The sequence below is a fragment of the Asterias amurensis genome, chromosome 16 (genome assembly GCF_032118995.1).
Source record: "Asterias amurensis chromosome 16, ASM3211899v1".
NCBI classification, from domain to species: Eukaryota; Metazoa; Echinodermata; class Asteroidea; order Forcipulatida; family Asteriidae; genus Asterias; species Asterias amurensis.
Window position 1 is genome coordinate 11,713,606 of NC_092663.1, and position 21,471 is coordinate 11,735,076.

Consider the following 21,471-nt stretch of genomic DNA (forward strand, 5'->3'; position numbering starts at 1 on the left):
AAAAGTTTAGAAGATTTTGTCAAAGACAAGTCTTCCCAATTGGTGTGTCTCAACATATGCATAAAATAACAAACTTGTAAAAATTTGACCTCAATTGGTCGTCGAAGTTGCGAGAGAATAATGACAAATAAAGCACCATTGTCGCACAACTTGTGTGATTTCAGATGTTTTAAATTTGATACCTCAGCTGAGGTCTCGAATTAAATTCATATATTTTTGTGAGAAATTACTTCTTTCTCAAAAACTACGTTACTTCAGAGGAAGCCGTTTCTCACAATACTTTATACTATCCACAGCAGATCAATTGCTCGTTACCAAGTAAGTTTTTATGCCAACATGCTCTGGAGTAATAACCATAAGTGTCAAGTGCCTTTAAATACATATTGACTTGACTTACCTTGTGAGCAACACTGTGTTGATAGAAGAACGAGAGCTACAACAACGGAAAACCGATGTTGTCTTTGCAGAGTATGGCCACCCATATTTAGGACTCCAAACTTCTCCTGTCAAGGCCGGTTCTTTGAAAGAAAAAGAAACAAAACCGAAATAAAACAAAGTGAAACTTATTGTCAGTTAACTTGTTTAAGCTCTCTTGGAGCCTACACACTGCCTGTCGTTTTTGACAGCACTCCCGAAACCTATACAACTCGGTCTTGTGTTAACCGTTTGGCCACAATTATTTTCCCATCCGCTCTCTGAGCACGACATGGCGTATCTGTACTCGACGTTACATTTTCTTAAATAAAGGGATAGTGCTCCTTGTGTGTAGACAGCATTTATTTTGTGAAATAGTTATACAGAAATTATTCCCAAAAGTGTTGTTGTTTTTTTCTTTTAGCTTTAATCAGCTTTGTCAACGTAAAAGTTTATTATGCGTGCTACAATTAATTAATTTAAGGCAGTGGGCACTTTTGGTAATTACTCAAAATAATTATTAGCATTAAACTTTTCTTGGTGACGAGTAATAGGGAGAGGTAGATGGTATAAAACATTGTGAGAAAAAGCTCCCTCTGAAGTGCCATAGTTTTCGAGAAAGAAGTAGTTTTCCACGAATTTGATTTCGAGACCTCAAGTTTAGAATTTGAGGTCTGGAAATCAGTTGGTCATCTAAATTACACAAAAATAATAATAGAAAAAACACCCAACTGTTTCAAAGAACTGCTTCCTTTATAGATGCTATATAGAAAGGCTTCACGCCTTAAGCATTTGTGGGATTCAATTTTTAGGCTAAGAAATAACCCCTTTCTCTAAAGCCACTTCGAAGGGGGTCGTTTCTAATAATAATGTTTTTTATAAAATCATCTGCTCTCCCACAGTGCTCTTCACCAAGTTAATATTTATATAGTTTGGGCCAAGAACACAACTGTTTGCACGGAGGCGTTGTCCGTGCCAACTTCCCCCGAACCGAGCGACCGGGGGAAAGGGCGTATTTCCACCGTAGGCTAAACACACCGGACGGCCAGATTGTAACGGGAAGACCCTACTTATACTTCATTATTGATCATACATTGTATTATAATGAGCCAAATCACGGCAGTGTGACACAGAAAGCAATGCCAAGAACTCAAACTTCTCTGTTATAATACACCTGGAACGATTTCGTACAGTAATTTTGAACAACAAAGTATTTTAAGCCTAAACATGACTTGTGCACACTGAATGCGAATATTTAGGAGCAAATTATTTTTTTTGTATAGCAACTGATACATTTTGTATGCCATTTCCCTACGCTTTATACTATACAGAGGCATGATAAAATTCCTATACTTTAATTCGATTTTCAGTTAAATACCCTTGTGAAAAGTGACAGTTGGTGCGCTGTTTTTAAACTCTTCTTTATTGTATTGATAATGTATACTTTCACACACCATACTACCACTTGGAGCTTTTACGTACAGTGTGCCAATGTAATTCAAAACCTGAAAGTTACCCGCAAACTGACAGGAACGCTGTCAGACTGTGACAACATTATTCTGGTCAGCCCCCCCCCCCCCCCCCACCTTAAGGAACACAAGTAAAACAAGACACAGCGGAAAACACCAGAGCTATATTTGCTGTCATCCTGTTGAGGTGGGCTACTGTTTTTTTTACTGTAAATTGAAGAACAACAGGAAGGGAACAGGTATCCTGCAGGAAGTTGTAATCCAATCACACTATATCACGTTGGTAACCCGAGTCTGGTGTATGTGTTGCTTTTTACAAAAGTATTTTAAACCTTATATAGCTCCGTACTAATGGAATGTCATTAACCAATGGAATGTCGGTAACCTAGTTTTATTTTGTAAACATTTTTTTTATTTATTTTTTTTTAACTAATGTTTTTTCTCTTGAAGACATTTATCTTGTTGAAACTTTAAAATGCCTAGTTTGAGCTGGGATGATGTCATCTGGGCCCTATTTCATAACTCAAGCAGATTTCTTAGCAAAAATAAGCAGGATACCATGCGCTACAGATGTATACTTTTGACATGGTGTTTTAGCTTAGCGTTGTTCTTGATAAGCGATTCTAAGTGTTTGAGCTTGAATTATGCCCGTTGTTATGCAACTTGATCTAAAATAGCCACACGAATGGTTTTTCGTTTGACTTCTTTTGTTGTGAGTAAAATTTTTGAAACTTGCATGAATGTGTTGTTTCGCTTTTCAGTTATGAGTATTACATTTTACTGTAAAAATAAAAAAAAATTAATTAACACACAAACCAAGGCAACCAAATACAAAGGTAAAACAAACTATCCCCAAATACATTGCCAATAAATTAACATCATATGAAGCCCCCCCCCCCCCCCCCTAGACGTGTTGGTTAGCACTTTGACATAATACAACAAAACAAAATGGAGGCTAATTGTTTAATACCATTTAAAGACCCTCTCATTCGTCAAATTGATTCCGCTTCGGCTTTATTGGGGCTCAAATAGAAGCCCCTTCTCCACCCAAAGTACGGTTTCAAAACAACTCAAGGGAGTCCTATCGGGAACAAGGGGGCCTAAGCCGAGATTTGTTAGATGCTCTCAGGTTTGAGATTTTAAACATGGGATAAAGTTTTCAAGTACACGCCAAAGTTGACAATGCATCCCACACACAGAGACAACAATCTCAACGCAGTGTGGAATGGCCAATATCCCCAAGTATGTCTACAACGTTAATTGGTTAATTCTCTCAAAACGATTGAGGAACTTTCTATTACATAATAACGTTGTGCAGGAAGGCAGGCATTTTCGCATAAGCTGTCACGGCGTCAGATAAAGCGGGGTTGGGGTGGGTGGGGTGGGGGAGTAAGGGTCACCGTCATATCTTTGAGATACTAATGACGATGACCTCTAATAATATACCTCTAAAGATATGCTATGTGCTTCAAACTCTTAAAATTAGTGGCAATACAAAAATATTTTGTAATCCCCCAAATTTGAATGTGAGAAGCGTCACCGTCAGGTACGTTTCTCAGAATGTGTATGCAAATTACGGATTATTATTCCTGTGTGGATATAATCGCTCCGGAGTTTTCACAAAAACGAGCACACTATAGACCGTATTGAATATGACGTCACCATTCAAATATCTGCCGTACAAGATGTCGTCTGTGCGCGTGTGCGTGTGGGTGTGCATGCATGTGCCATAGAAATCTCATAGATATATAATTATTCTATTCGATATCTATGAGAAATCTAACCGGGAACGCTGCGTGCTGCGTGCTTCATTGATGTACGCGTTTGGATGCGCATACGGTTTGACCTACAAGATGGCGACTTTCATAGCAAAAAAGGGTGTTTTCAATACGGTCTATACCTTTTGAAATAAAACTTTCACATGTTAAGTGTATTGTATTTACTTATATTTATATAGGATTAAAACAATCACGCAGCTCTAAAACAAAACAAAGGTACACTTCCTCTTTTGATAAATCGAATTTATGTTCCTTCTGGCAATCATTTGGTGGTAAAACATACTCATTAATGAATTATAATCCATTGATGATACTCATTAAAGGATTTGGGTACTTTGTCAACGGTCCATAGATTTACATTTAACTTACAGGGTTTGAGGATAATGATAGTGGAAAGCTTCCCTTCAAATATTACTAACTGAGGTGCTGTAGTTCTTGAGAAATGAGTAAAACAATGTCATGAAAATACGTTTGTAAATGATTCAAAAAAAAATCGTCTCATGAGACGAAAATTAATTTCATAACATTTTTTACTCATTTCCCCAAAACTACAGCACCTCAGCACGTAATTTTTTCAGGGAAGCTTTCTACTATCATTATCTTCAAACTGTGTAAGTTTAGTGTAAATCTGTGTACATTGTTTATTTGTCCTACAAAAGTTACATAGACCCTTTAAGAGTTAGTTTGGAAAATAAATCGGTTTGTGCACTTGTGTTTCTAATTCCAGCTAGGTAGTAATGTTTATAGAGCACAAGTGGATGCAGTCAAGGAGACCGTAACGTAAAAACCAAACAACAGAAAGGTAACGGATGTCCTGTCTTTATTTTGATTACCCAGTGAATGAACCATGAAATGACCCACAAACAGTTTAGTACAATACACAAGGACCCATGAATGAATGCACCTTTTCCCATCCGTTTCTCCAAAGACTATTGCGGGAAATTTAGCCACTCGTGAGCTTTAGGGACAAAAGAAGAAGAACAAGAACAACTACAACAACAAGATAACTAGAGGTGTTCGTGTATATTGTACCTTTATCACGGTGTGGCCATCTTTATTTTCCGTTCCAACTCATTGTAACCAAACTGAGGTTGGACGAAATAATAGTCTGCTGCCATGTTTGCGCAATGAATGTTAGCCAGTTTTCATTACTGTTATGGAAACAGGGAACATGACCAAGATGGTGACAGCCTGATAAAGGTATATTGCACTTGACCTAACAAATTCTAAAACCCAAACTACAGAAACGCTATGACGAGAAGCACTCAATTGTTAAATACATTTGTGTGAGATGACATATCAACTATACATCAACATCTGTCATCGTCAACACTCTGCGGGCCCTTTCTGCGAACGGACTTATTGCGAGTCTACGTTGACCCACCTTCCCCACCCACAAGCTGTCAATGACCGCCGACTAATGCATGCCAGTTGATCAGAGCATGATCGAAGCCGCTGGTGTGTTAGACTTGACTCAAGCCAATTGCTATTATATAAATCAATTCTCGTAGCCTCTCTATCTATGGGCCACACACTGGATCCGACTTGAATAAAGTCTAACTTGGGGCGCTGATCTTCCGCTGCTGTATAGAGCATAGTATTGACGTCTTCAGTAAATGAACATAATGCATTAACGTGGAATAATGCGATACGAGGCCGCAATTCACGTAGTGTGCTTCGCGATGCGTTAAATCCGACACACGCTCATAGTTTCATTATTAAGCAATCAAAAGAATATCAATATGCCGCATCAAACACTTTCAATTTTTATATCGTACATGCTGCATGAAATACACAAAAAACTAAGATAATAAATATTGTTGTATTTATAAATATAAAAGTATCAACAGCCACGTCAAATATTATCATAATTTATGCACTTTCGGTGGTTTATCGTTAATCATTACTGTGTTTTAGTTCCTCAATATAAATATTTAAGGAAAATTCGGTTTCGTTATCATAATTATGAATCGTGTTTGAACAGCTAGTCCGAAGCGAGGAAGTAGACCAACATTTAATTTGGTTTAAAATAAATATACGCCCTGTTAGTAGTTTAAATTATATTAGTTTCCCACCGATTTCCCCGATGTATTTTTAAAGGCAAGGTGTGCCTTTCGTTTTTAAAAACGTTTGATTGCTTTAACTGTGGACATAAACAATAAAACTAACAAGTGAACATTAGAATTTCACTTTAAAGACACTGGACACTATTGGTAGTTGTCAAAGACCAGTCTTCTCACTTGGTGTATCTCAACATATGCATAAAATAACAAACCTGTGAAAATTTGAGCTCAATTGGTTGTCGAAGCTGCAAGATAATAATAAAAGAAAAAACACCCTTGTCACACGAAGTTGTGTGCTTTCAGATGCTTGATTTCGAGACCTCAAAGTGTAATTCTGAGGTCTTGAAATCAAATCCGTGGAAAATTGCTTCTTTCTCGAAAACTACGTTACTTCAGAGGGAGCCGTTTCTCACAATGTTGTATACCATCAACCTCTCCCCATTACTCGTCACCAAGTAAGGTTTTATGCTGATAATTATTTTGAGTAATTACCAATAGTGTCCACTGCCTTTAAAAAGGTTACGCGACCACTTTTTGGACTGAAATTTTCACATGTTACTTCATTGTATTAATCTACATTTAAAAGACTAAAACAAACGAACGGTTCATAAAACCAAATGTATTATTTGCCTTTAAGACAAGACCTCGTGTGGCAATGAGAAAGTCATGCATGGTGTGTTTGAACGTATTATGAGAGTAATATGCACAATAAACGTAGCATGGTACACGTTCATGTGTGAAAAGACGTTGTCTTTAACATTCCACCGTTTTTAATGAAAGTGTTAACAGATGTGATATTATGGCCGCAATGTAGCATGTTATTCCTGACAAATTTATACAGGGAAAATCTACCAAAAACCCTCATCGCTAAACATAACCCCCGTGAGGGAAAAACAACAACATTGAGACTGTATTGATATCAAAAACCACTTCTGTGATAATAATGCAATAATAATCCTTGAATTTGTAAGCGGAAGAAATTGGACAAATATGAAATGCATGTTAGAGACCACGGCCCACTGGGTTAATACTCGATTGCTTATCCAGGTTTAAGACAAGCTTACTGATGGAAATAAAGTACTTGGACCAATCCCAAAATTAAGCTGTTACGCATGTATTTTTTCCCTGAGCAAAATATTTAAAGGACACCAGGGGTCGATCCTAGGAGATATACAAATTGCATGGATAGTCCTAAGTTAAGACGAGTAACTGGTCCTAACTCGAGATAAGACTAGTCCTATCTCTTTGTGAAATCCACCCCAGACACCAAGTTTTGGGTGATGGTGTGGTTGGCGTAAGGGGTATACCTCTTCTTATCAACCTGCAGCACTCACATGTTGCGAGTCCCACACCAGGGATTTGGAAATCAAGTTATCCGTTTTGATTGGGTATTTAGTATCTATAAATTTTTGATTGGATTGTGTTTTCCTCTCTCCCACCTCTTAAACTAAAACCTCATTACTGCTCTTCTTTCCATGCACGGGCTTCTTGGCTAGCATAGTGGTTAAATTCGCTATTCCGAGAATCATTGGCTTCACAAAACTATATAAATCCAGTCTCCTGACGATGACTATAGATAGAGCAAGCTAGTCGAAACATTGAGACCAATTAAAGAACTGACTCCGCGCAGTTAATTACGATCATATAAGCTAAAATAGTAGTCCCAGCCAATTTTCTATACTGTGACCTTCCGCCCGGGTAGATAGTTAAAGGAACACGTTTCCTTGGATCGGTCGAGTTGGTCTTTGAAAAGCGTTTGTAATCGTTTGTTATAAAATGCATATGGTTGGATGATCCACACAAACATGCCTCAAAGTTGCACGGTTTTCCTTTTAGCTTTTAACACGGCCGGCCATTTATGGGAGTCAAATTTTTTGACTCCCATAAATGGCCGTCCGTGTTAGTTCGCACAGTAAAAGGACAACCACGCAATTTCGAGGCAAACTTGTGTGGATCATTGTATTCTATACTTTTTAAACATCTTTCCAACCATATGCCATTTTATAAAAAATGGTTACAAACGCTTTTTATGGACCAACTCGTCCGATTCATGGCAACGTGTTCCTTTAAAAAGCAGGACTGTTCTTTTCAGAACTGAGAAGTCTCCCGAGTATCCGATAAATCTACTCCGCGGTAGTAAAATAAAAAAAGACAGTTCTCTAAAGAACAAACTCTACCTGGCAAGTATATACACATGGTGTTACCACAAACCAAGTATATTATAATACTCCAATTAAAGAAGTATACAAACCCTTCCAAATAACGACACAGCAGCCTAACAACATAGAGTCAATAAATATACATTACTAACCTGAAGCTATTCCTGCAACGAGCAATAAGTATTCCGTACCATTCAGTATTCAGTGCATTCACCATATTACAATATATTAATTGATGAAGGAGATACTACCGATGAAGGAGTTACCAACGGCGATTCATTAACATACACACGTTGTTCACTATAGATTTCGTCAATGCTAATCAATAAAGGCTATATTATTATGTGTCATAATGAAAACAAGGAGTCATGCTAAGTTGTTCAGTTTACGCTGCAGGTTGTTGACACGTACTGGGAGTGACTTGAAATGATGTGAAGTGTTTATACCAGAGGGTCAAATGAGAGGTGAAGAGAAGAATAAAAATATTTTTGAAATTGAGCTGGCATAATGTGTTTTAGAGTGTCGTGGCCTAGCGGGTGGGAGCATCAAATTCAATGGTGATTGAGTCATAGGAGTGTGGGTTCGAATCCCGGTCGTGGCACTAATAGACTTTATGCATTGACGTCATCCAGCGGCCATCTTAGTGGGAAAAACGGTGACGAAATAATTGAAACGCACAGATTTGTACGCGCGGCGCACAGGATTGGCCAATGAACAACCTCCTTTTGACCTCTAGGTGAGGGCGCCATACTGAACTGACGTCATGTGCTTAAGGTCTAATAATATTCTCATCACCAAGGAGCCTATAATGCGACGGTAACAATTGAATTGAATTGGCGTTTTCTGCCGGTGCTGCATATTTTAAAGGAGTTGTTTAAATGAAAGTGCAATGATGCAATGCTGATGTTATTATGATTATGCGGGTTCGTTGGGAACAAATGAAGTTATTGCTAAAAAAAAAACTGTGTTAGCCATATTCTCACAATACAATCAAAAGCTCACCACCTGCTCTTTACCAAGCAGGTTTTGGTGCTAACACTTTTTGAGTAATTACCAATAGTGTCCAGTGCCTTTAAAATCGCGTATTTAGTAGATTTACAATACGGTGTTGTGATTGTATGGGGACATTCCGTTATAGAGCTGTACGCACTATAAGCCTTGCGTCACGCGGAAATAGTTTGATTGGTATATGAGGCCAATTCTGTCTAATGAAACAATATAAAGGAAACGATTCTCTAATTTTGACAGCTAATGAAAGAGGATATATATAGGCATGATGATAAACTCATCCCTGAGCTGTCAGATTAAAAAAGAAATATAAGAATTTCACTCATGATTACAATCCCTGTGCTCTGTTTTGAGGTTGTGTTTTATCCATATCTTTTTGTAAAAAACAAACTTTAAAAAAATTGCGCAAATTGATCGTCCGACGGTTCGAAATGCTTGGAATTTAATCGTAAATTTCTAGAAAATCTCCATGGAAAAGTAATTATTTGAATTCTAATGATTGAGTTACCAAACAATAATTGTACAAACAGGTTTTTAATGAATCTACCACGGTCAATTAAATCTAAGCACCGAAGGCTCTTGCTAAGCAGAAACAGGGTATCCACAAAACCGGTTTTTTAAAGGGATATTTATTGTCTTTGATGGTTGCTTCTGGATTATCAAATAAATTAGTTGCTTGCGATGTGTGGGTCCAATTTTATCATAGAGCTGTTTAAAGCCATTATACACTTTCGGTGTACAGAGAAGAAAAAAAAGGTCACAGGTTTACAAATAACTTACAGAGAAAACATTAAAACAGTTATCAATTCTCGACAACGAGAATTACGGATTTATAGTAAACACATGTCATGAACACGACGAAACGTGCGAAACAAGGGTGGGTTGTCCCGTTATTTTCTCCCGACTGCGATGACCGATTGAGCCTAAATTTTTACAGGTTTGTTATTTTATGTATAAGTTGTGATACACTAAGTGTGGGCCTTGGACAGTTCTGTTTACCGAACGTGTCCAATGGCTTTAAGCGGAGTACTTAGTAACTTCCTTAGTGGAAACCAGTCACAGACTTTACATGTTATCGTGCTTTGGCTGATAATATTCTGGTGCACGTAACTGTTTCTGCTATAGGTATTTGTTTTCAAAACTATTGGACTGTTTTAGCCCAATATTAGTTGTTCTAATACAATAAAATAAGAACGTGAAAACAAAAAAGGTGTTTACGTTTTTGAAACGATCGCCAAAACTCCGGAGCGAATAATGGGTGCGTTCGTTTAGCTTCCCTGGGTCGACCCCATAGGTTTTTTCCCAGGACGAACGTGGGTAATTATCTACACACGTTCGTCCTGGGAAAAAAACCGTTACACACCGGGGTCGACCCAGGGACGCTAAACGAACGCACCCATTGTGTCCAACACGCAGGAGGAAGATTAATCCCCATAGGAACTCATAACCTGGGCCCAATTTCATACAACTGCTTAGCACAAAAATGTGCTTAGCATGACATTTCTTCCAGCGGTAAAAACAGGATTACCAACCAAACTTCCACAAGACTTTCAGGATATAAGCAAACATCAGCTGATTACCTGTAACAAGCAATATGTAACAAATGGAAATTTGGTTGGTAATCCTGTTTTTACCGCTGGAAGAAATGTCATGCTAAGCACATTTTTGTGCTAAGCAGTTGTATGAAATTGGGCCCTGATAAGCATTACCGCGGTAAAGCTTCTTGTGTTCAAACTTTGGGGAATAGCATTTCCACAACCGTGTCTATTTCGAAGTGAACTCTTCCTTGTAGTTCGAAGTGAAAGTTTCTCCAAAGGCATCAAACTACCCAAAGCTACTGTAAAGCGTATACACTCCTTACCGCGTTGTTATTGCCATCTGTAAAGAGTATACATACCCTTTAAAGTATCTTTATGAATCTGGGCCGTGGATGCTTATATTATTCCATTTTAATGGGTAACAAGGTTTCACGATAAGGAAAAGCAGCTTTAAAATCGTTCACTCGTTTTCTCTCTCTAATCGTTATCGAAGAACCAGATGACCGTTGATGACGGTTATTTATAGAGGGCCATCATTACAATGTGTCAGTCTGCATACAATGAAAATAATACTTTATGGGTCTTTAATTTTAGTCATATCATGGAATAGAGGGGCAGTTTCATACAGCTGGTAGTAGACCTACATGTTGTCATCTTCACTGCAACAAAAAATCCGTAAAATTTACGGTGCTTTCTGGCAGCTAGGGTGCCAGATAAAGTGCAGTAAATTCCACAGTGGAACTTTTGTACAGTATGCCTTAAAGGGGTGGTTTGCAAAACTTCCACAGTGAAATTTACGGCACTTTACCTGGCACTCTAGCTGCCCCGTAAATGTTACGGATATTATTTTGACATTGTTGGTTAAGAATGTTACCCCGCACTGCGGTGATGCTATTTTATGTCTTTTATCTGTTTAATTTTTTAAACCTTTTTTCATAATTCTACCTTGTAATGCCACACAGTTCAGCTTTGTGTTGCCAGTTTTTCTAAATTAACTCAAAGGTGTTTAATAAAGACTCTGGACACTATTGGTAATGTTCAACTTCTCAATTAGTGTATCTCATATGCACAAAATAACAAACCTGTGAAAATAATGGAAGATAATAATGAAAGAAAAAAAACAACATTGTCACACGAAGTTGTGTACTTTCAGATGCTTGATTTCGGGACCTCAAAATCTAGTTCTGATGTCTCGAAATCAAATTCAAGGAAAATTACTTCTTTCTCGAAAACTACGTTACTTCAGAGGGAGCCGTTTCTCACAATTTGTTATACTATCAACCTCTCCCCATGTTATTTACCATTTTCACTTGGGTTCATGTGGTACCACAATGTTTGATTCAGCCCATTATGTTGCCTCTTTGTTGGGGGTCCGTTCACTACACGCAGCGGGGGGTCCCCGGCAGACATCCATATCTGACTATGTCAGGCTATCCACTAAATGTTCCTGTACTCAAATATTGGTACCTCGTTCCTTTAACCAAAGTGCTCTGGGCTGCCGCTCTATTTGCAGCAAACAACACAAACATGTTTAAGAAAGGAAGTCTCTGACAAACAATAAAAATGAAACACAAACAAGACTCACTATTAATTTTTGACAAACTGTGTCTTTAACCATATGGCGACATTGATAAGACTCTACCGGTAGAGGAAATTGAATTGATTTCACATACTCTCAGCATGAACTAGACTCTCCTTAGTCTGACCCCTGTAACATCCGATCAACCAGCAACGCAAAAGTAACGCAACAAAAATGCAAACATTTTTTCCCGCGCAAAATACCCGGTAGCAGACGACATTGATTGATTATCACATGAAGGAAGGACCACGGAAAAATGATAATCTTCAGCCCACAGCATGCTCTCCGTGAAACATTTCATTATAGAATATTGCTTAACGAAATGGGGTTGGGGGTTGCTTGTCAGCAAAACGTTTAAAGGGAAGGTACACGTTTGGTAATTACTCAGAACAAATATTAACTTAACAACTGACTTGGTAAAGAGCATTGGAGAGCTGTTGGTATACTATAAAACATTATGGGATCCGGGTATCTCTGATCTGGGGCGATTTTCATAGAGCTGCTTACGCAAAAAATTTGCTTAAGCACGAAAATAGCACGCTTATTTTACACATGTTATACTGGCCAAAATGTCATGCCATATACATTGCTTATGACTAGTATTTAGCTGTTGTTTACTTAGCATAACAATTGAGTGGAGTCTTGGCCGGTAATCTGATTTTACGAAGCAATGAACTTTTTGCTTAAGCAAACATTTTTGCTGAAGCAGCTCTATGAAATTGGGCCCTGAAGTAACGTAGTTTTTGAGAAAACGGTAGTTTCTCACTAAAATAATAAAACACTTCAACTGAAGTACTTATATGCATCTGAGAGCATCGCAAAGTTGTGCAACAAGGATTTTTTTCTTTCATAATTCTCTTGCAACTTCGATGATCAATTGAGCCCAAATTTCCACAGGTTTGTTATTTTATGCATAAGTTGGGAGACACCAAGTGAGAATACTGGTCTTTGGCATTTTACCAAACGTGGCCTTTAAAGCCATTGGACCCTTTCGGTAAACAGTGTTTTCCAAGGCCCACACTTTGTGTACCACAACTTCTATATCAAATAACAAACCTGTGAAAATTTAAGCTCAATCGGAGTCGGGAGAAAACAACGGAAAACCCATCCTTGTTTCCGCGCGTTTCGCCGTGTCATGACATGTGTTTAAAATAAATCCGTAATTCTCGTTAACGAGAATTTATATTGTTTTGCTGTTTTCTCAAAAAGTAAAGCATTTCATGTAATAATATTTCAAGAGAAGTCTTTCACCATTGCCTTCTGTAAACCCTGTAAGTTATTTGTAAATCTGTGAACTTTTATTATTTTTTTTCTGAACCGAAAGGGTCCAACGGCTTTAACACAATTGGGTTTGCTCGGCGGCAACACGATTCAAGCAATACTTCTGAGCACTTCCTTCGCAACCTGCATTTACAGACTTAAAAGCATGCAATTACTGAATGTAAACCGTTTGAAATCCTATGGCGTTTATCTTCCATCGTGAGTGTGAAAAAACTTCCATACAATTTACGGGTGCCGTTGAAACGGTCTTAACTTGATTTACATTGTACTATTTCCATTAATGTTTATTGTTTCGCTCTTAGTCATCAAGGCCCTGTTTCATTACCACTGAATTATGCCCTTATTTGGAGCGTATCTCCGGGTCGTTAGCTGGCATTCCGCTGTGATAAGGAGTTTGTTTCTCGTTTTTATTTGAAACGGACAAAAAGAAGGGTGAATCCGGGGATTTGCTTAATTTGCTTAATTTGTTAATTATTCTCCCTTTTCACCAATATGGAAAGAAATGTTGATTGATTTGCGTTGAAAATGAATTGTCGAGGATAACACAAAAAAAACAAACGTACAAATGTTATTTCCATTGTGATCCTCAAGTGCCACCGTTTTAATAAATAAAAATAGTAATGTTTGTTTAGCTACTCTCAACTTCACTGAGGATAATACTTCACACAATCTCCCCTAAAATTATAGCCCCAGGGGTTATCAAGAGTTGGAAGTCAACATTTCAACACTGTAAAGAAATATAGGATTCGAACTGCCTCTAGCTACCGGGCAATCTCGGTGGTCTATAAGATACTGCTCTAGAATTACAAAGGTCGTGGGTTCGAATCCCACCCGAGTAATAGGCCACATAGCTCGTGTAAGTACTGAATATACAGTGCTAACACACATCGGTGTATATGGGTTAAACCAAAATTAGCATACAGTACACCTCCTTTTATATATCCCAGTTTCAAACTTTGTTGTCAACAATGACTATCACCCGACTTGCATTTTCGCGCGAAACAAAATCCACCCAAAACAATTTCGGTCCATCCCATAGCAACGGATGTTTCCCAAGTATAAAAGTTCGTATGTAGAGAGAGACATTAGCGAGGTTTAGCTGACGTTACACGAGCAAAAAAGTAAACTTAAACGTAAAAAAGAATGTGTTGTTTCTAGGTGACGTCACCACTTATGGCTTTTGTTTTCATGCGCACGTATGACGTACGTATGCACGAACGTATACCTGACGTGAAAAATGAAAAGATTTTCACGTATGCTAAAAAAGTGAGATTTTTACAACTTTTACGTTCACGTTGCTCGCGTAGCATGCAGCTAAACCTCCCCAACCATTCAAGTACTAACATGTGTGTATTATCCACCGATGCTCGTTAAAACAATTCCTTGATCGAAGCTGACATTTAGTGTCCTTAATGACTTCATAAAACCAGCAATGCGTAAACTGTTCAAGGTAGTTTGCAGTTCGAGGGAAACGAGCTTAATTCCGACACGTGCCGGTGGGTTCAGGGTTGAACACGTTCCCATCAATGATGTTAACCGCAGAGTACGTTAGAAGTTCACCAGTGCCTAATTTCATAGAGCTGTTAAGCACACAAACATTTGCGTAGCGTCTTTCGACGATTTTGTTCTTTCTGAAAACCTTTTTAAAAAACCCAGCTGATTTCGGTTGTTGAACCCAAATTTACACCGGTTTGTTTTTATTTCACGTATGGTTACGGTCTATGGTTGATCACACAAAACATTCACACTGGCCACGACTGTTTTGTCAGCTGTTGATAGTATAAAACATTGTGGGGAAACGACTCTCTCTGAAGTAACGTAGTTGTTGAGAAAGAGGTAATTCCTCACTAACATATTTGAATCTGAGACAGACTTCAGGAGGTCTGCATGATTGCCTTTCTATACGGCTTCTGAAAGCACACCAACTTGGGCAACAATGTTTTTCTTCTTCTTACATTATTGTCGTGCATAGGGTTACCCATCCATATGTAGGGTAACACCATAGAGCAAGTTGCTCGTAAATGGAAGGAAGGAAAATACACCGATTGAGAATACTTAGCGTGACAAGTGATATCGTGGTTTTTCTTATGTTTTCTCTTTGATGTTGGAAAATGAGACATTTTATCCGATCCGTGAAATGTGCAACTTGTGAGCAAAAGAATAGTTTGATTCTTGCTTAGACACATAATAAACATAGTTTCTGGAAGGATTTTATATCTACGGCCCATGGCCTACAGTTCCTTTAAATTAAAGCAACGAAGACACCCGCTGTTCCCGCTGTATGCCTCGTGCAGGCGTTGTTCAATTAACACCTGTCGACACCTAACAGATTTCACTCCTGACTAAACTAATCAAATTATTAGGCGCCCCCAATAAGGCCGCACTCCTTGTACATCGGGTTCGGCATTCATAGAAACAGCATCCATAATTATCGAGAGAAAGTTATATTTAAATCAGCTGAAAGCTCAATCATTATGAACTGTTGGAATCGAAACCAACAGAAACGTTTCGCCATTCCGGTGTTTTGTAAGCATGTTTGTTTCTAGTTAGTTCGTTGGTGTCTTGTTTAGTTTGCAAGGTTTTAAAATTTTATAGATTTTTTCAGTGAGGTATTTCTTGATAGCCTGTTTGTTCATTGGGGCCTTTGTTTGTTTGTTTGTTTGTTTGTTTGTTTGTTTGTTTGTTTGTTTGTTTGTTTGTTTGTTTGTTTGTTTGTTTGTTTGTTTGTTTGTTTGTTTGTTTGTTTGTTTGTTTGTTTGTTTGTTTGTTTGTTTGTTTGTTTGTTTGTTTGTTTGTTTGTTTGTTTGTTTGTTTGTTTGTTTGTTTGTTTGTTTTTGTTTGTTTGTTTGTTTGTTTGTTTGTTTGTTTGTTTGTTTGTTTGTTTGTTTGTTTGTTTGTTTGTTTGTTTGTTTGTTTGTTTGTTTGTTTGTTTGTTTGTTTGTTTGTTTGTTTGTTTGTTTGTTTGTTTGTTTGTTTGTTTGTTTGTTTGTTTGTTTGTTTGTTTGTTTGTTTGTTTGTTTGTTTGTTTGTTTGTTTGTTTGTTTGTTTGTTTGTTTGTTTGTTTGTTTGTTTGTTTGTTTGTTTGTTTGTTTGTTTGTTTGTTTGTTTGTTTGTTTGTTTGTTTGTTTGTTTGTTTGTTTGTTTGTTTGTTTGTTTGTTTGTTTGTTTGTTTGTTTGTTTGTTTGTTTGTTTGTTTGTTTGTTTGTTTGTTTGTTTGTTTGTTTGTTTGTTTGTTTGTTTGTTTGTTTGTTTGTTTGTTTGTTTGTTTGTTTGTTTGTTTGTTTGTTTGTTTGTTTGTTTGTTTGTTTGTTTGTTTGTTTGTTTGTTTGTTTGTTTGTTTGTTTGTTTGTTTGTTTGTTTGTTTGTTTGTTTGTTTGTTTGTTTGTTTGTTTGTTTGTTTGTTTGTTTGTTTGTTTGTTTGTTTGTTTGTTTGTTTGTTTGTTTGTTTGTTTGTTTGTTTGTTTGTTTGTTTGTTTGTTTGTTTGTTTGTTTGTTTGTTTGTTTGTTTGTTTGTTTGTTTATATATTTATTAATTGTTCATTAGTTACTTTTTATTTCAATACGTCGTAAGGGCATTTACTCCATTTTGTTTGCATTTTTATACCATAGGTCTTTGATTTGATTTGATGTTATTTGAATTGGTTTATTCACAATAGGTCATGTTGGTTGGTATGCAGTTTGCAACAGCTAATTGTATTTTCTTAATTATTATATTTTTGTTTAACAGTGTGTGCATGAACCGACAACATTGGAGTGAAAATTTGCAACTCGACATCATGAGAAGACATTTAAAAACATGAAAGGTTTGTGAATAACTCGCTTCTTTTCTAAACGCTCTTTTAAGGGAGTTTTTATGGTTCTAAAACGAACTGGTGGTGTAACATTTAAATGTTAAAACGAAATAATGTACGTTTGTTTTTCTCGTGAAGACGTGTGGGGTATACTGAGCGAAACGTCATGTTACTCAACCACCGGACCCACGCACAAACCTAGATAATGACAAGACACAACAATCTTTGGTTTCTAAAATAAGGAAGTTGGAAGAGATTCTACACCTCCACAATGATTCATAAAATATGTTTTGGTTCTTTTTAAAACAAACATATCCTTGTTATGGTTGGCTCAAAGTGATTCTATTATTAATTGTTCCTGTTAGCAGATCCAGTATCGGACGACTGGTGTTAACCAACAGTTGGCTGTCATGTGTGCGGCACTTAAATGTAGCCCGAGACCTAAATGTAGCCTGACCTAAATGTAGCCCCAAACATGTACCTACATCTAGGTACATGTTTGGGGCTACATTTAGGGCTCGGGCTACATTTAGGGCTCGGGCTACATTTAGGTGCCGCACAGTCATGTGAAGCCAAAGTTTAGGTTTCGAATTCGCTGTAGGTCTGCATAAGTGATACCTAGATTGTAATAAGTTGTAATAATATGAAAACAATAATGTTGCAGAGTAACGTCTTGAACTAAAGGCTAAACTTCGATCTCTGTGATCGGAATTACATTTTGTTGCCGAGTTGCGATTTGCATAGGGTTTCATTGTCAATCTGAGGATTCGCATTCGTACATCTTTCAATTTTGCGCGAAATAGATGAATAGATAGATATTTTATTTTGTCCGCATCGTACAGATAAAATACATAACATGCCTTTATTATCTTCGCTCTTGAAGAGTCACAGCAATCCCCTGCAAGGAGCACTATAGTATAAGGAAAATATAAATTTGCATTGAAACTTTGCAAAGGGCACCACAGCAAAAGCACAGGGCATCACGGCAATTGCTTTATAGGTGCCATGGGTTTAGTTCGAAGACTGACAGAACTTGGCTTCTATTTGCTATAATTATTTAAATGTTAACACCCCAATCTCTGCCGTGATACTAATTTTCAGTGTCACCACCAACAAACATTATTGGGGGTAGCACAGTCAATGGGGGGCTTTGGGATGCTAGGTGGCAGCAGATTTACAAGGTAAATTTCCATTGTTTACGTAGTTCTGAGCGTGCGCATATTACCGAGAACAATGGATTTTACCTGGTAAGTCTGCTGCCACCAAGCGTCCCAAAAGTTTCCCATTCTGGCACATCCATTTCCTTACGCGCCCCCATACCACACCCTATCTATCACTCAGAACAAAGACGCGCCAACCTTAACCATTTCCGCTAAACACCAACAAACCTACCACAAGGATTGCAAATCAATGTAAACCGGCTTTTATACCATAATTACATCGGTCTACACCACAATTTCATAAGGGATTCTTAAGACTGTGGCTAAGCGCAAACCATTTCTGCTTACCAGAAGTAAACAATCATCGGCGAAACAACATGACATTGTGTGATATTTGTTAATGGTGATCATCCGGTAGGTTTCCTATAAGCGGACTCTTGTTAATGCTGACGTAATAGTCCGGGCCCAATTTCATAAAGGTGTTTAGCCGAAAATAATGCTTGAATGAGAATTGTCTTTGCTAAAGCAAAAATTAGTTGGGCACCCGTCGCAACAATGTAAACCTCATGTAATTTTGGCTGCTGTTTTCATCAGCTCCTGAAGAAGAGCAGAGTATACTGTTCGAAACGTCGAGACCCACCGGCTCTTTCAGAGCCACCACTCACCCTAAGAGATTTATACATGGTTGTACCCGCAAGTTTACTATTTATTTATAGTTTCTTCTTAGCAAAGCAAGAGTTTTCTGTTGTTACCAAGTATATTTGCTTACATAATTTGGCATGGGGTCGGCTTGCATAGAGCTGCTTACCACATTTTTAAGGCTTTCGGCTCCCTGTAACTCATGTAAATATAAATAGAAATGCTGTAAGTGTAGAAATCCGCGGTAAGCAGTGACATGACCTTGGACACTGTCTCTTGCGCAGCCCTTTGCTATAGCCTATAATCACAAAGCTGTTTGACTGAAAATGGTGTTTACACAATTTCCCGGCTAAGCAAGATGTTAGCAGAGATTCACATACAAATAATGGTTTTTGCCTGGTGTCCTGTTGCTGCTTAGCATGTTTTCTGTGTTATGTAACAAAGACAGTTGATAGGAAATTTGGCCAAGGTAACACAGGGTCACAAGCTGAAGCACGCTTCTACTTCCACCTACATGTGGGCTCAATTTGTTTTTAAAGCTGCTCAATAAGTATATAAAATACAGAGAAAACTTGCTTTTTAAAACAGTTTCTGCTAATAAAAGCAAGTTAGCATGATGCCGGTCACAGATTGTACAACATCATTTTGGCAGAAATTGCATTTTGACTTGTTACCATTTTCTGGTAAGCATGGGCCCTGACTTACGATACCCTTTGAGGAACATTTCCCCCACATCCTTTTAAATTATGTGAGGAACATGTTCCACCCCCAAGGGACCACAATGACCACCCAGCAGACCGGACCCTTCACCCAATCGTAATGATCGGTCGAACACGGTCTGCGAATATCACTGTGTGATAGACCATGGATAGACTATGCATCGTGTCCGACCCGAGTTAACCCGTAGAGCTACATAGAGCTAGCTGGGCCTGGTTATGGCCTTTACAGATTAAAGACAGTGGACACTATTGGTAAATGTCAAAGACCAGTCTTCTCACTTGATGTATCTCATCATATGCATGAAATAACAAACCTGTGAAAATTTGAGCTCAATCGGTCGGCGAAGTTGCGAGATATTAATGAAAGAAGAAACACCCTTGTCACACGAAGTTGTGTGCTTTCAGATGCTTGATTTTGAGACCTTAAATTCTAAATCTGAGGTTTAGAAATCAAATTCGTGGAAAATTACTTCTTTCTCGAAAACTACGCTACTTCAGAGGGAGCCGTTTCTCACAATGTTTTATACTATCAACAGCTCCCCATTACTCGTTACCAAGTAAGGTTTTATGCTAATAATTATTTTGAGTAATTACCAATAGTGTCCACTGCCTTTTAATACATTACATTTATTCAAAGAGGGATGCCGATTTATAGCCATGGCGACCGTACGTATCACAATAAAAAAAACGGTTAATTTTAAAAACAGCGTATAATGAAGTTAAAATTGTCCGTATCCGACTGCCACTTTTTCACTCATTGATTTTACCATTACCGAAAGCCACATCTCATTTTGAGTGAATAAAATATACATATTTGAATTTCATAATGAATATGAATGTGGCAGTTGGATACGGACATGTTTTACCTAACGATGAACGTGTGAGGAAACCCCCAATGTTAAACCATTGGTAAAACTCACCTATTAGCTGTCAACAATATGGATATATTATTGATGAAGGAGGCACCACCTCCCGTAAAAACGGAAAACACTGCGTCGATCAGCGGTCACCTCACCGCGCCTCCCCGTCTCACCCGCGCGCCCGTGGATATTCCTCGCTGTTTCTGGTACTCCCGGCGGATTCTCGTGCAATGTAGCTACACAGAAATCGTAATTATAATCAGCAGTTAGTACATGTACCATGTGCCGCCCGCACAATACGTTGTTCTTGTATCACAGTAGTAGGTCTCCAGTTAAGAGAAAATAGCGTACTTCTTATTACATCAGCTGCTAGCCCGTTTAAAAATACTCGAACAAAACACACCGGTAGTGTATGCTAAAAACATTAAACAAAAATCCCGGCCCCCAATTTCATAGGAAATGGAATATTTTTCAGCACACACTCACGGTTGGAGATGTTTCAGTAGAGTGTATATGAAAATGTGTGCTGCTTTTGACGTGTGCCCCGAACCCGAGCATCAGCTGTTGTCGACGTTCTTATTCAATGTGCATAAAGGTGAAGGTGTCGTATGCGTGTGTACGTCGTGTGCGGAGAACGGGCAATCCACGCGCTCTAGTGCACTCACCCCTTCCGTTACGTACAATGTTAATGCCCTGCATGAGTGACTCTAATTTGAGCTGATTAAGCAATGGTCGGATACCGCATCCTCCTTCACATTGCCACCAATTACAAAAGCTGAAGACACCGGACGAATAAACAATTTCCTTTGTCTTTGAAGTTCGAGGTCAGGCCAGGGTTAACCGTACCAGAAACAAACCACTGTCATGAAAATGTTTTGACAAAATGTCAAATTAGTTATAATTAGGTTGCTTCAATCATTGATGCTTCAATTGTATTGCTGACATTTTTACAACAGTTGAAAATCATTTATTTTAAAATGCATGATTGTTGCTATTATTTATGTTTTTTGTTA

General features: G+C 38.0%; 1 protein-coding gene across 3 annotated transcripts in view; it reads right to left on the bottom strand.

Moving 5' to 3' along the window:
* The window catches only part of LOC139948899 (integrin beta-1-like), a 41,996-nt gene extending 20,869 nt beyond the window's left edge, over positions 1-21,127 (bottom strand). The window contains exons 1-3 of one of the 3 annotated variants that reach the window (XM_071947261.1): positions 20,945-21,127; positions 20,519-20,694; positions 398-518 (exon numbers count right to left, since the gene is read on the bottom strand). In XM_071947261.1, the coding sequence (XP_071803362.1) occupies positions 398-482 (85 nt within the window). In that variant the 5' untranslated portion in view covers positions 483-518; positions 20,519-20,694; positions 20,945-21,127. Of the gene's footprint in view, positions 1-397; positions 519-8,035; positions 8,128-20,518 lie in introns of those variants that run through there. The other 2 variants (XM_071947260.1, XM_071947262.1) reach the window with 2 other exon arrangements.
* Between the last annotated feature and the right edge of the window lie 344 nt (positions 21,128-21,471).